Below are 14,116 nucleotides of genomic sequence, written 5' to 3' on the forward strand. Positions count from 1 at the left end.
GAGATATGTGACATTTCTACTGTACCTTGTGACTAGAGAGAATATATGTGACCTCACTACTGTACCCTGTGATTAGAGAGAATATATGTGACCTCACTACTGTACCTTGTGACTAGAGAGAATATATGGGACCTCACTACTGTACCCTGTGACTAGAGAATATATGTGACCTCACTACTGTACCATGTGACTAGAGAGAATATATGTGACCTCACTACTGTACCCTGTGATTAGAGAGAATATATGTGACCTCACTACTGTACCTTGTGACTAGAGAATATATGTGACATTAATACTGTACACTGTGACTAGAGAGAATATATGTGACCTCACTACTGTACCATGTGACTAGAGAGAATATATGGGACCACACTACTGTACCCTGTGACTAGAGAGAATATATGTGACCTCACTTCTGTACCCTGTGACTAGAGAGGAGATATGTGACATTGCTACTGTACCATGTGACTAGAGAGAATATATGGGACCTCACTACTGTCCCCTGTGACTAGAGAGGAGATATGTGACATTGCTACTGTGCCATGTGACAAGAGAGAAAATTAGTGACCTCGCTACTGTACCATGTGACTAGAGAGAATATATGGGACCACACTACTGTCCCCTGTGACTAGAGAGAATATATGTGACCTCCCTTCTGTACCCTGTGCCTAGAGAGGAGATATGTGACATTGCTACTGTGCCATGTGACAAGAGAGAAAATTAGTGACCTCACTCCTGTACCATGTGACTAGAGAGAATATATGTGACCTCACTACTGTATCAAGTGACTAGAGAGAATATATGGGACCTCACTACTGTACCCTGTGACTAGAGAGGAGATATGTGACCTCACTACTGTACCCTGTGACTGGAGACAATATACGTGACCTCACCACTGTACCATGTGACTAGAGAGAATATATGTGACCTCACTACTGTATCAAGTGACTAGAGAGAATATATGGGACCTCACTACTGTACCCTGTGACTAGAGAGGAGATATGTGACATTGCTTCTGTACTATGTGACTAGAGAGGAGATATGTGACATTGCTACTGTACCCCGTGACTAGAGAGGAGATATATGACACACTGCTTCAGTACCATGTGACTAGAGAGGAGATATTTGACATTGCTTCAGTACCCTGTGACTAGAGAGGAGATATGTGACAATCTCATTGGTACTGTACCTTGTGACTAGAGAGGAGAGAAGACCAGTGATTTTCTGGTTAAGTTCTGGGACAAGGTCAGGTGTACCAGCAGGGATATCTATTGGAAGCTTTTGACGGAGGATCTCCACACCAAGGACCTGTTGTCGGTTCTTCCAGATCATCTCAGCCAGGGATTCACACCTACAGCGATCACAGGCACAATCATTTGTTATTCAATCTTCTACCCGTATAACCTGCATTATGTATACATGTTTTACAGTATAAACTACATAAAGATACATTTACCAGTATAAACATATTTAAGATACATTACAAGGATATTGTAATTAATTTGCTCGATCATTCTCACTTCCAATCAAGCCCAGCTTACTTGTTAATACTTCAATCATGGATACAATTGTACATTGAAACTTATTACATTATGATGGTAGCAAATAATTTTGAAACATTCCTTTATAAAATTTGAGGTGTTCGTTTTCAGTCCCCAAGGCAGTATATTTCAGTATACATTGTATTTCAGTATAATTTAGTGATACTCCTTGAGAAACCTGTTAGGTTCCAGATTTTTCAACACTTTAAAGTTTCACTGATTAAATTCACATGTAAAGAACAACAGTGTTCCACTGACCATTGTTGAAGGATGTCCAGCAGCTGTGTATCAAATTTGACCCCATTGCCCGACAACTGCTGCTTGCGTTTCCATGCGATGAGTTCTTTATCAACAACCAACTTTTGTAGCTCTTCAAGTGCAAGAAATGTGACACGATGCTTCTCAGCGAGTATCTTTAATAGAATAATATAATTATATTTAACACAACAACAATGGTAACCACATTATTTACATATGTACACACAGAAACTACGGTAACCTTACAATTACCCCGTCAACATATCCACAACACAGAAACTGTGGTAACCTTACAACTACCCCGTCAACATAAACACAACACAGAAATCGTGGCAACCTTACAATTACCTCGTCAACATATCCACAACACAGAAACCTTGGTAACCTTACAACTACCCCGTCAACATATACACAACACAGAAACTGTGGTAACCTTACAACTACCCCGTCAACATATACACAACACAGAAATCGTGGCAACCTTACAATTACCCGGCCACATATACACAACACAGAAATCGTGGTAACCTTACAATTACCCCATCAACATATACACAACACAGAAATCGTGGTAACCTTACAATTACCCCGTCAACATATCCACAACACAGAAACCGTGGTACCCTTACAATTACCTCGTCAACATATCCACAACACAGAAACCGTGGTAACCTAACAATTACCCCGTCAACATATACACAACATAGAAACCGTGGTAACCTTACAATTACCTCGTCAACATATCCACAACACAGAAACCGTGGTAACCTAACAATTGCCCCGTCAACATATACACAACATAGAAATCGTGGCAACCTTACAATTACCCGGCCACATATACAAAACACAGAAATCGTGGTAACCTTACAGTTACCCCGTCAACATATACACAACATAGAAATCGTGGCAACCTTACAATTACCCGGCCACATATACAAAACACAGAAATCGTGGTAACCTTACAATTACCCCGTCAACGTATATATCCACAACACAGAAACCGTGGTAACCTTACAATTACCCCGTCAACATATATATCCACAACACAGAAACCGTGGTAACCTTACAATTACCCCATCAACATTAACACAACACAGGAACCATGGTAACTACAACATAAACACAACACAGGAACCACGGTAACTACAACAATATATACACAACACAGGAATCATGGTAACTACAACAACATAAACACAACACAGGAACCATGGTAACTACAACAACATATACACAACACAGGAACCATGGTAACTACAACAACATAAACACAACACAGAAACCATGGTAACTACAACAACATATACACAACACAGGAATCATGGTAACTACAACAACATAAACACAACACAGAAACCATGGTAACTACAACAACATAAACACAACACAGGAACCATGGTAATCAAACCATAACAATATAAACTCATTACATATTCGCAATATAGAAACCATTGTAAATTATTATAATTAAAAAAACACTTTTCTTTTTCTTTTCTTTTTTGTCAAATTTCCAATATTTTCTTTCAATGTCTACTGGGTATTTCAATTTGAATAAAACATTTGATTATGCAATACTTTTGAAATTTTGTTTTAGCATGATTGCAAGAAAATGTCAGTGGTTTTTTTTGTCTAGTGTTACATCTGAATCTGAATACAGACTGCTTCCTCTACCAAAAAAGTGCTGTATTAATTTCCTTTATTTGAAGAATGTCTTCCCAATTTCATCGACAATAATGCTACACTTTCCCAATTTATGTTGGAAAAAAACTGGACATAAAGAAACAATCAAATAACCTGCTGCTATATATATACTGTACTTACTAAAGTAAGCCATCAAGAAAGAAATTTGTGACACTTTTAAGCACAGAATTCATAAGATTGTTCAAGAATTAAGGGTTGATTACCTACCAGACGATACTGAAGCAGTTCCTCTGCTTTACTGAGCAAGTCACGTTCCAGGTCCTCCTTCTGTTTGCGTAAATTTTTCTCCATTTGGCCACTGTTTTTAATGAGCTGTTGGTATTGCTGAGGTGTCATGCTCTCTGCGAGCGGACCGCCGTCTGCCCCGTTCGTATATAGATTTAGGTCCTTGTTCTGTTTTTCCACCTGCTGGATCTGTGCTGTAACAGTGATAAGTAACCTATACAAGGACTGCCATATATCAGAGTGATCATGCTGTAAAAGGTCACGCACTATTTAGTCCAGGGCCTGTATTCATGAAATCATTCTCATGCTCAAAACTTAGATCATGTGCTCAAGCCTCAAGTTCTTGTTCAGGGAATAAGTGAAGACAAAATTCATATTTTGTCAATAATTTGGAAGAACTCTTGAGATATTTAATGCTGCATACTGTTTTTGCTCTGTTTATACTTTCATTTTTTTATTGTTTGACACAATTTCGCATTTTAGAGGAAAGATAGTTGAGCACAAAATCGATGCTTTAGAATGAGAAAAATTGCTTATTCACAGGCTGAATAGTCTCTGTTTATGAATGAAACAACCAGAGATTGAAATATCATACACCGACTTTTCAGAAAACAAACAAAATGCTTATTTGTTTCACTAATGACAGGACAAAGTTTCAGAGGTTTTTAAGTATAAACTTCCTTGTTGACTAAAACTGCTTTAATTTCCTGATGGTTATTTTCTTAATATTGGGTTTCACATTCAGTTATGAGTTTTATTTTCTTCCAGCAGTAGTTACTGGGCCTAACATAAACCACCAGCTAGTTTGCTACCATTGTACCAACATTATGTAAAATGACCTAACACTATATCTCAATCTTGATATTTGACCTAGAAAACCTTACCGTTCACCTTGACCTGGTTCTGGTACTGGATTACAAACGACTCTTGAAGATTTTGCGCCTGTTTCAGATCAGCCTCTGTTGCCTGCAAGAGAATAAACAGAAATAAAGAACACTGTATGATAACAAGATCACAAGGAATAGTAATGTGTACAGATTTTTTCCGATCCTTTCACTTTTCGTAAATCTTTGGCAGATGAATGTATATCCTCTTTGTCCTTACCTGTGTTTTCTCTTGACATCTGTCAATCATTTCCTCAATCTGTTTGTGGGTCTCTGTAGATTGGAGCTGGTCGTTCATCGTGTCCTGGTTCTGCACTGGCTGTAGTAAAAAACATCAACATCAAACCACGATTTCTTACGACTGTCAATTTTCAAACTATTTTCATTCCAATTTATTGGACACATCATTTACACATGCAAATCAATACAGAAATTAAATTTAGTATTTTGTTAAAAACATTACCTGACTTAAATTATTGTTAATTAATGTTGAACTTTGACAATAGTTTTCATAATAGACTCTTCAGTATCTATTTGATTTCTTTCTGAACATATTGGCAATCCAATTATACAACTTGCCATTGTATAAATGCTTACATTTTCAGCCTGGTGTACAAATCTTTCCTCTTGAGCCAAACAGCTTTTGATTGCCTTGACCAGCAGTAGTGGAGAAGTGGTGTACAGTGCCTGATTAACAAATCAAAACATGAAAACTTATCAAATATTAATCATCATATTTCCTTTTGATTTATACTGTATTGTAAATACCTATTATTGTTTTCTAAGGATTTCAATACATGTACTTTAATGTGCAAATATTGAAACATTTCCGTAACACACATGACTCTTTTCCTGTATACATGACATGCCATTACACACGACACTGTCACAACACATGACACCGCCCCCACAAATGACAATGCCACTACACATGACACTGCCAATCAACAAGCGACTGACCCCTACACATGACACTTTCCCTGCATACATGGCACTGCCCCTACACATGACACTGCCACAATACAAGACACTTCCCCCATACATGACACTTTCCATACACATGACATTGCCCCCATGTATGACACTGCTATTGTACATGACACTGCCACTAAACAAGACACTACTACTGTACATGACACTTTCCCTACACATGACACTTTCCCTACACATGACACTACTACTGTACATGACACTTTCCCTACACATAGCACTGCCACTAAACAAGACACTACTACTGTACATGACACTTTCCCTACACATAGCACTGCCCCTATACATGACACTGCTACTTTACATGACACTGCCACTTAACAAGACACTGCCCCCATACATGACACTTCCCATACACCTGATACAACTACATACATGCCGCTTTTACATACATGACTTTAATCAAACTGACATGACACTACTCCTACACAATTCAAATACATGTATTGAGTTTGTTTGTGTAGATTTGGTTGCCTGAAATCAGTACATGCATCGTACAAAAACAGTGTAATTTGCACACCTATGCAATTTGCACAGGTATTTTGGGGGGTTGAAAATGCTAAAATAAAAGCTTCAACTTTTTTCCTCAAAAACAATGTCCAGAATCTCTGGAAAAATAACCTCCGACATGAAACTGTGACACAAATATCTACTTTATAATGTCAATAATAAATTAAATGTTTTACTTGTTTATCAATTTAGTGAGCGTAGTTCTTTTTATGGGTTGACACTGACAGTTATTTATAAGAAGACAACATCCAGTAGAAAAAATGTGCATGTAATTGTTTGTTTTCTTGGAAGTACTTGTTAACACCAGACTGAACACATATGTGTGCATATCGACACACACCAATCCAATTTAACACTGTCTTACCCAAACCTTCACTAGGTATGCCAGTGTAGCAAGCACAGACTAGATTGATATGCCCAATACATCTACTGTAAAACAGACCATGCTATGGTTGGTTGGTTGGTTGGTTGATGGGTTTATAGACTACACTTCATGGGTGAAGCCCTTGTTCGGTCGTCTAGAGGGGGTAAGACTCCAGCTTACCGGGCCCATTGAGATTCAAAATGACCTTGCCCGTCCAGGTCACGCCCTAAGGTCAGTCAACTTAAGCTATATATACCTGTCTAGCAGCTAGCAGCTGAATGGAGTCGCCACTGTGGGACCTGTATTTCTGCAAAAGCTTATCTCCCTCGGGTAGAATATTGGATTAACCAGATCAGCCAGATTTATATTAAGGGGGCTATTTGTAGGAATGAACCATATTTGTGAGTTGAAAAATCTTATCTCCCTCAGTTAAAATATTGGACTCTATTTGTAGAAATGAACCATATCTGTGAGTTGAAAAAGCTTATCTCCCTCAGTTAGAGTACTGGACTAACCCAGTCAGATTTGGCAGAATCTATCCTATTTGTAGGGTAAACCATCTTTGTAAAATATTTCTATGCCAGTTTTGTAACATATGTGTGTCAAGATGACACAGCACAAAGGATTTTCCAACTGTAATTTGACACATGTAATACTCGTAATATTTGAAAATACCCATGAATGGCTTTTCTTATGAACACACAACATGGAATGCAATAATTTCTCAACCAAACAACACGAGAAATTTTATCAGAAATTTCAAGATAAAAGACTGCAAAACAACAATCTTTCTGGGACCCCCCCCCCCCCATTTTTTTTTTTTATCTATAGCTACTTGGTATTTAATTTGTGCACAAACTTAATTTCAACATAACAACTGTGCAAATGACACAAGTTTTTATGGCAGTTTATTTGCAGAAGTGACTTACCTGGAGTTTTGGGGTTAGTTACATATTTATTTGTAGAAGTGACTTACCAGGAGTTTTGGGGTTAGGTACATGTACTTTATTTGTAGAAGTGACTTACCTGGAGGTTGGGGGTTAGGTACATGTACTTTATTTGTAGAAGTGACTTACCTGGAGTTTGGGGTTAGGTACATGTACTTTATTTGTAGAAGTGACTAACCAGGAGTTTTGGGGTTAGGTACATGTACTTTTTTTTTTTGTAGAAGGGACTTACCTGGAGTTTGGGGGTTAGCTACATATACTTTATTTGTAGAAGTGACTTACCTGGAGTTTTGGGGTTAGTTACATATTTATTTGTAGAAGTGACTTTCCAGGAGTTTTGGGGTTAGGTACATGTACTTTTTTTGTAGAAGTTACTTACCTGGAGTTTGGGGGTTAGGTACATGAATTTATTTGTAGAAGTGACTTACCGGGAGTTTTGGCCTTAGGTACATGTACTTTATTCGTAGAAGTGACTTACCAGGAGTTTTGGGGTTAGGTACATGTGCTTTTTTTTTTTGTAGAAGTGACTTACCTGGGGTTTGGGGGTTAGGTACATGAATTTATTTGTAGAAGCGACTTACCGGGAGTTTTGGGGTTAGGGACATGTACTTTTTTTTTTTGTAGAAGTGACTTACCTGGGGTTTGGGGGTTAGGTACATGAATTTATTTGTAGAAGTGACTTACCTGGAGTTTGGGGGTTAGGTACATGAATTTATTTGTAGAAGTGACTTACCGGGAGTTTTGGGGTTAGGTACATGTACTTTATTTGTAGAAGTGACTTACCAGGAGTTTTGGGGTTAGGTACATGTACTTTTTTTTTTTGTAGAAGTGACTTACCTGGAGTTTGGGGGTTAGGTACATTAATTTATTTGTAGAAGTGACTTACCTGGAGTTTTGGGGTTAGGTACATGTACTTTATTTGTAGAAGTGACTAACCAGGAGTTTTGGGGTTAGGTACATTTACTTTTTTTTTTTGTAGAAGTGACCTACCTGGAGTTTGGGGGTTAGGTACATATACTTATTTGTAGAAGTGACTAACCTGGATTGTAGAAGTGACTTACCTGGAGTTTGGTGGATAGGTACCTGTACTTTATTTGTAGAAGTGACTTACCTGGAGTTTTGGGGTTAGTTACATATTTATTTGTAGAAGTGACTTACCTTGAGTTTGGGGGTTAGGTACATGTAGTTTATTTGTAGAAGTGACTTACCTGAAGTTTTTGGGTTAGGTAAGTGACTTACCTGGAGTTGGGGGTTAGGTACATGTAGTTTATTTGTAGAAGTGACTTACCTGGAGTTTGGTGGATAGGTACATGTACTTTATTTGTAGAAGTGACTTACCTGGAGTTTGTTTGCAGAATCCTGTAGCACCATCTTCTGTAAGAAGCTTTCATTGCTGCTAGGAAACTCGTCTATCTGTATTTGGATGGCCTTGATCAAGTGAGATAGTACCTGGTGGGCGTACACTTCATGGGCAGGGTTGTCCTCCTCAATCTGACTCCTGGAGAACCACAGATTTAATTTGGTAAATTATACAAAAATGACTTCACAGAGTCCATCTCCAGAAATTATGTTCAGCCTAAGGGGTGGCATGGAGGTGTTTTATGATAGGGATTTTCCTACAATAGAATTTGTGGCCGAATAACGGCCACTTTCCCCTCAGAAAATCTTGCTAAAATTCTCAATTTGCCATTGTAAAATTCCCAATCGGATGGCCATTTTTGCAAGATTTAAATATGCTCAGTATGGAGAGGGAAGATGTTAAAACATTTATGTCTGTTAGGAAAGTAAAAATATATTTTAATCCCTTGAAAATTAAATTTCAAAAGTATCCATGAGGATCACAGGAGTCCGACGTTTAATCAATATATGTATAACAGTCTATATATATAAAAAAAAATATAAAATGCTATCGATTGTGCAGTAAATTATGTACATTGGTTTATGTAGCAAAGGTGTAGCAAAACAACCACTATTCAACTGTCACTCCACCTGCATCTGAGCAGAATTACAAGTACATCAAAATAAATGGTACAAAGTTGTAAAAAGTATTCTACACATTTTCTCCGACCAGCAGATCCATGTATAATTTGTAAGGTAATATATAAATGCATAATACAAAATACAAGTGAAAAAATTGGTATATTCTGTCATACAAGTGAAATGTATGTATGGTATTCAATGGGAAAACCATTAAATTTCTATCCCCCATTAAATTTCTATGTAATACATTTTTTTAAGTAGAAACATGCAAATGTTACTAGATCAAGAAAGAGGTGAGATTAATAGTGCAATCTATGGCGCCGTTATTCTGATGACATTATGCTTGACAACAAGGCATGCTATTTTCAATGAGCTACCTAGCAAAATTCTGCTTTATCCTGCTATAACCCGTTCACAAATATTCCATTCTGATGACAAGCCATACATTTTAAATAAATTATTCAGAACAATAATTCTGTCATTGAAAGTTTGTGTCTACAATTGGCTTAAAAGCTTGGGGGCTTGTAAATTAAGAGTTGGTTAGTAATAATACATGTACAATGAAATTTAAACCACAATTTAAAAAGAAAAAGAAAATATTGCATTACCATGGCTGCTCCTCCAGCCACTGGGCACAGTAGTGGCGGACCTCAATAGGGAAGTGCTGGCCATACTGAGACTGGATCCTCTTTATGACATCCCCCTCCAGGCGCTGAACACGAGCCCAAAGGGACATTGCTGGGTCCCAGTTCCCGGTTGGCTGTAGAATGAAAGGGATGTTGCAGTTCTGATATGTTCATTTGAATTTTAAATACAGCAGTGTCTTATCTACCTTTCATCATAGTGAGTCATTTATAACCGTGGTATCAAGTACATATACTGAAAATAAGCAAGTCAAAAACTAGCACAATAATATATCAGTAAATGTATACAAGTAGTATATCGTTATTGCATTTATGGTCTTTTGTAAAGCAAAGATCTCTTTCATTACAAACACATACACAAAGAAATACATTTGTTTTGCCAATAATCCATACCACTACTAATCGCTTAGTATCAAAATTTACTAGAAAAAAAAAGATTGAATGAAAAATAAAGTGACCGGCCAACAAATATTACAATGAGAAATTCAAGGTTGAAAAATAATTACCTGAACAAGGATGAATGACAAATATAACAAACTTCTGCAATGTTAAACATCTTAAGTTTTAACATGGGTAAAAACCACATGAACCAGTCTTGTACAAAATTTGGAAGAATTTCACCAGAAACTGTAGGACAACAGTATTTAAATTCACAAGGTTTATTAAGAAAAAAGACATGTTTAAACAGCAGTGAGATTGAAAGCCTTAGCATCAATAAACACTTTCACTAATGTTAAATTGATCTATGACAAACTTCAGCTCTACAGATCTAGAGGCATTATAAACCTATGTACATTGTACTTAACATTTTTTTATATTCCAGCTTTGTTGGACATATCTCAGATTCACCTGTCCATGCATTCATTCTAAACTCCCTGTCTTAATTTATACCTTTGCTGGCCATGGTGAGAAATGAGTGCCCCCATTCTGTTGGTATGTAAATGTTGTGTTCCCCGAGGAAAAGCCTGCTGTGTATTGACTATAGCCTGACTCCATGTTGTACATTCCATTATGTGACTGCATGGAATGATGGTTCTGTGAGAAAGCACTTGGTTGACTGTGTAGGTCTGCCTCAGATTTAGTTTCTAAATGACAATGCTCTTTGCTGACACCACTCTCTAAGTAACTGTGAGACAAACCTCCCTGTACGTTGTGACTTAATCCTTTAAGTTGATCAGTTTCACAATCCCTGTCATCCATTTTTGTCTTCAAAATTTCAAGAACAAATGGCTGGTAAAAATCACCATTGCCTGTTAACTTTGAAGTATTCTGTTACAATATACACTGATGTTCATATACCAAAACCTGAGAACAATACTCATTCAATAAAGGAAAAATCCAGCACATGTAACTCGCTTTGTGTTTAAGCAGTTTTCTGACTACATCAAAATTCCTGAGCAAGTGCCTGACTTAGTTTCCTGTTTTCTTTGTAGTAAATAAAAGGTCAGTGACGCTGACCTCACAGGCAGATATGTCAACTTGAATTCACATTCTACCCTCTCATAATCATTATAATGATTGTCGTCAGGTACTGGGTCAATTAAGTTGCCAATAAGTTGTGTTGAACCTCATAAAAACACTTGAAAATGAACAAGATTTCAAATGCAAAAATAGGTCAAGTTACCTTTTCCGCATTCTCTATCTTCATGCTGTCCAAATATGGTCTATTCGCGCTCTTGTTAGGTTGTCGTATTGTATCCAAGAAACGTGTTTTCTATTTATGCAAATGTTCCCGTTATATGAGCAATATTCCAGGTATTGAGGATATTGGGTTTTTCCGTTTATAGAGTTAGCTCGACCTTTTTGCCTAATCCTGACCTTTTGTTAGCTTATCAGGGTTGCAACATTTTGTTTATTTCGTGAGTACACTTTCTTGACATTGGGCAAACCGAAAGTGAAAAGACATTTTTTCAATGATAATTGCATACTATTGTCAACTGAGCCCGTCAAGTCAGCCGGGTTGACGTTACATAGGCGATGACGATCATTTAACAATGGATCACGTAGCCTACTCAATGACTTACCGTTTTTCTAACTGTACAACGGGCACAACAGGGAAAAAACCCGTACGTGGGAATTCCCGGAAGAGACGGCAACCTTTTCTTGGAACTCTTTCCTGCTTTGTTAACTTTTATTCAATTGGATTAAAGTTTTTCATAATAACCAATGAAAATCGAGCTTTCAAACATGCACCTATCGCTAGACTTGTACAAGCTCCGCTTAATATCCGACTGTATATATATCATTTAGGCTCAACAGGTCCCCTAAATTACGTTATTGTCACCCACAATTTCAACATCTGATCACTCATATCACGGTTTTCGATAGCAATCTAATTCCATGGTCATAGTTATAGACTCAAATCAGAAATCATATATGTTATTTCGATTTATTTTAACTTGTATATTATATAACTTATTTAAATAGTAATATGACTCAGGCATGGCTTGGAGAGAGCGAAGCTCGTATATTTGTTTCAATAGTATATAGTATATTTTTTTTAATCATAACATTACCGATTTTAATACATACAAAATGTACCTCTATTTTTTTAATTTTTTTTTTATAATATACTTGAATCTGTTGTTGGGCAAAATTATTTATTTGCATGTACTTATGTCGTGCTATGTTTTAGAATTATCCACATTCACACTACACTAATATGACGCATCACACACATTAGTGTAGTTGCCTGGTTTGAATTTTGAAGTTGCCTGGTTTGTACTACTAGACCATATTGATAGTAATAGTATCCTCATGTGGTTCTTGTTTTATCCAAGAATACCAGTATATACCCCCTCCCTCTACTCATTGTTGTTCATAATAATATGTATTATTATTTTGCCATTTGAAAAAAATCATGGAGTAAACATGATAATGTGAGATGTAGGCAGAATGTTCAAACAAATGGTTTGAGCCAATCCATGAAGGATGTATCTGTTTTTAATCTGAATATGTTTAGCATGTTAGACACAGTTAGAGACTGTCATGTCTGCCACCACTATAAGTATAAAATGAAGATTTTAGATTTTCCTTTTGAATAATTTAGATAATCCACGTGAAATGATGAAATTTAATGTTTGTACTGATTATATACGTTAAAAATTCCAGGTATCTACAGCAGGAGATTCCTCCTCTTCATCGTCGCTGTTGTCATAAAGTTTTTGTAGATACCTTTAGAGATAGATTGGTATATCAGCTAAAACCATTAGTTTGCAAGTGAAGTTTCTGGATGGACAACAACATATAACTTTGTGTAATCATACTTTGTACAAATGTGTTTGCGATTTTGACCATGTTTTCCTCGATGTTTGATTGATACCCCTATTATGTCATTGTCAAATTTGAGGGTCAAAGATTGTGTGTTGTGTTCAGTGATGAATGTGTTGATGGCATTGATGTCAGTTTCATGATCAACTTGTTGTTCTTGAGTCAATGTTGGTGTTAAATGTGGTTGAATAAAAATAATTGCCATCACCAGGTACATCATATGCGGAATAGTTTTGATTTTGATTAGAAATCAAGTGGTTGCTGACGGGTGCATATTATGCAATCTGTTAACAAAAATTAAAGTGGTGAAAACATAATGTTTCTAATTATCTTCTTTACTGATATTCATAAAGCAAAGCAAACTAATGTGTTCATTTCAATGTCTAATCAAAATGTTGTAATGATTGACACAGTTGAACGGAAGTACAAATTCAAGCGTTTAAAGTTTATATTTATCCAAATAGAATAAAGGTATTTTACTGTACAAAACTGTTCAGATAATGTTTGATTTTAAGTGATTGCTAATTTGGTTCCATTAGATGAAACTAGATTCAATCTATTGTACAAGCAGAGCTAGCATAGACATTCCACAGTTTTAGTTGTAAAATAAATAGGTAATATCACAAATCTGGATCAAATATCAACAGAAACGATCCCCAAATGGAAGAATTTAGAAGAACTTAATATAAATTTGACGTTCTACAATAAATGCAGAAAAAAACAAGAGTAGTGATACTGAAAAATCTGTAATTTGACCCTTTGAAACACCTTAGTTTTCCCTTGGAAGCTGTCGATGACAATA

At 36.5% G+C, this 14,116-nt stretch overlaps 1 protein-coding gene across 3 annotated transcripts in view; it reads right to left on the reverse strand.

The window, feature by feature from the left end:
- The window catches only part of LOC110463563 (signal transducer and activator of transcription 5B-like), a 33,414-nt gene extending 21,260 nt beyond the window's left edge, over positions 1-12,154 (reverse strand). The window contains exons 1-9 of one of the 3 annotated variants that reach the window (XM_021518253.1): positions 12,069-12,154; positions 10,009-10,160; positions 8,759-8,918; positions 5,207-5,296; positions 4,830-4,928; positions 4,610-4,691; positions 3,708-3,919; positions 1,800-1,954; positions 1,190-1,351 (exon numbers count right to left, since the gene is read on the reverse strand). In XM_021518253.1, coding sequence (XP_021373928.1) covers positions 1,190-1,351; positions 1,800-1,954; positions 3,708-3,919; positions 4,610-4,691; positions 4,830-4,928; positions 5,207-5,296; positions 8,759-8,918; positions 10,009-10,136 — 1,088 coding nt within the window. In that variant the 5' untranslated portion in view covers positions 10,137-10,160; positions 12,069-12,154. Of the gene's footprint in view, positions 1-1,189; positions 1,352-1,799; positions 1,955-3,707; positions 3,920-4,609; positions 4,692-4,829; positions 4,929-5,206; positions 5,297-8,758; positions 8,919-10,008; positions 10,161-10,935; positions 11,620-11,668; positions 12,017-12,068 lie in introns of those variants that run through there. The other 2 variants (XM_021518252.1, XM_021518251.1) reach the window with 2 other exon arrangements.
- Positions 12,155-14,116: the final 1,962 nt, after the last annotated feature.

Source organism: Mizuhopecten yessoensis, unplaced genomic scaffold (assembly GCF_002113885.1).
Source record: "Mizuhopecten yessoensis strain PY_sf001 unplaced genomic scaffold, ASM211388v2 scaffold10917, whole genome shotgun sequence".
NCBI lineage: Eukaryota > Metazoa > Mollusca > Bivalvia > Pectinida > Pectinidae > Mizuhopecten > Mizuhopecten yessoensis.